The 1,550-nt window shown below is 44.7% G+C and overlaps 1 protein-coding gene across 1 annotated transcript; it reads right to left on the bottom strand.

The window, feature by feature from the left end:
• Positions 1 to 382: 382 nt before the first annotated feature.
• LOC149227960 (uncharacterized) lies at positions 383 to 1,246 on the bottom strand. Its single transcript, XM_089380636.1, has one exon. It carries the CDS (start codon positions 1,244 to 1,246, stop codon positions 383 to 385), a length of 864 nt encoding a protein of 287 aa, XP_089236762.1.
• Positions 1,247 to 1,550: the final 304 nt, after the last annotated feature.

Here is a 1,550-nt window from a genome sequence, read left to right as displayed (position 1 = left end):
TATTTACTTAAGGGAGTGTTGAGGCCTCCCTTGGAAGGCCTTGGTCTGATATTTCACCCAATAGACATTTCTATTGTAGCTTGGCTTCCTTGTATTTTGAGTCTTTCTGCCTCCTCCTCCCTCTTTTCTTTGCGGGATTTCCTTCTTGCTTTTTTCGTTTGTCGCTCATAGGTTTCATCCTCTGAGGAACCAGAGCTTTCAACTGGTTTTTTCCTTGCTATTTCTGCATATGAGGGATTGGAGGGACTGCCTTGGTTGGCCTCGATCTGAATTGCTTCCCCTTCCTCTTTGTTTGAAGGTGGAGTGTCTGCTTGTTCTACATTCTCCTGGGATAGGGTTACTTGATTGTTCTGAGCACTTTCTGTCCCATTCGGAATTATTTTCATTTCCTGGTTGGATTTCCATCCATGTTGCCTTTGCCTGTGCCTTTTTTTGAGGTTGCATTTTTCTGGACTAGATTCCATTGTTCCCTGTTCTGTTTGTCTACTTGCTCCTCTGCTTTCTTTTTACAGTTCTTTGCAAAGTGTCCATGACCGTGGCAATGTCTGCGTTTAAAGGGTAGTTGTTCATAGTCCAACTCCTGGACATGCGTCCACCCAGCTACAATGAGTTTGATAGCTTCCAGTAACCCCTCTTCTAAGTCCACTTCTACGCAGATACGGGCGCATGAATACTGGTCTTTTCTCGCAGCTTGATCTATGTATTTTCCCAATGCATTACCTATGATCTGAAGGGATTTTCGGTTCCAGCAGTGAAGTGGAAAATGGGGGAGCCTAACCCAGATCGGGACCGCAGAGGGGATGTCCTGGGTGGGATCTAAATCAGGAGACCATTTGTTCAAATAAAGACCCTGGGGTCCCATGAAATACGGACCATTTCTAAAGATTAAGCCTTTGTCATCTGGGTTTTCGAAGACAAACACAAAGAAACCCTTACCTATAAAATAACTTTTGACTCCCTCTTTGATCAAGGGCTTCCAGTTCCTTTGGTTCCATTCATCAACCAACTTGGGAGATGGCCAGAGGCCCGTGAACTGACCTATGAGGCCTCTCTCCGCAAGGTTCAAAGCTGCTTTGCAGGTTTCTTCTTCTGGTAGGGCTATCGATGGAATCGTGTCTAGTTTCTTAATGAACTTCTGCTGAATAGCTGAGGGAGGGCGCTTTGGTCCAGCGGCTACCATTGATCTGAAAGCTAGCACCTCCGGAGGCGGCGAAGGAGGGGGATCAGGGTCCCCGCTGGCCTCCATTGACTGAGGCTGGACAAACGGAAGGGCACAGAGGCCAGGGGCGCGCTGGTGCAATCGGCGGATGCAGGCCAAGAGCACGCGCTCAGCAGTTTTCCACTAAAAATCCAACATGAAGCCTTTCTTTGAATAATTAACTATTCTTCAATTGGTAGTGTATTTGTAGTTAAATCTTTACATCTAATAAATTATTTTTCAAAGAAACAGTATAGGTCTATTTATTCTCAATTTCTATTTCATATTAAATTTCTCATGTTTGCTTATGTAATACAACAGTATGTTATTTTCCTTCACTTGACCATCTTCA

Source organism: Pinus tabuliformis, chromosome J (assembly GCF_031772625.1).
Source record: "Pinus tabuliformis cultivar Carrire ecotype Pingquan chromosome J, CPIR1, whole genome shotgun sequence".
NCBI lineage: Eukaryota > Viridiplantae > Streptophyta > Pinopsida > Pinales > Pinaceae > Pinus > Pinus tabuliformis.
The sequence above is the reverse complement of the archived record's forward strand: the minus strand, read 5'-3'. Positions and strand labels throughout refer to the sequence as shown.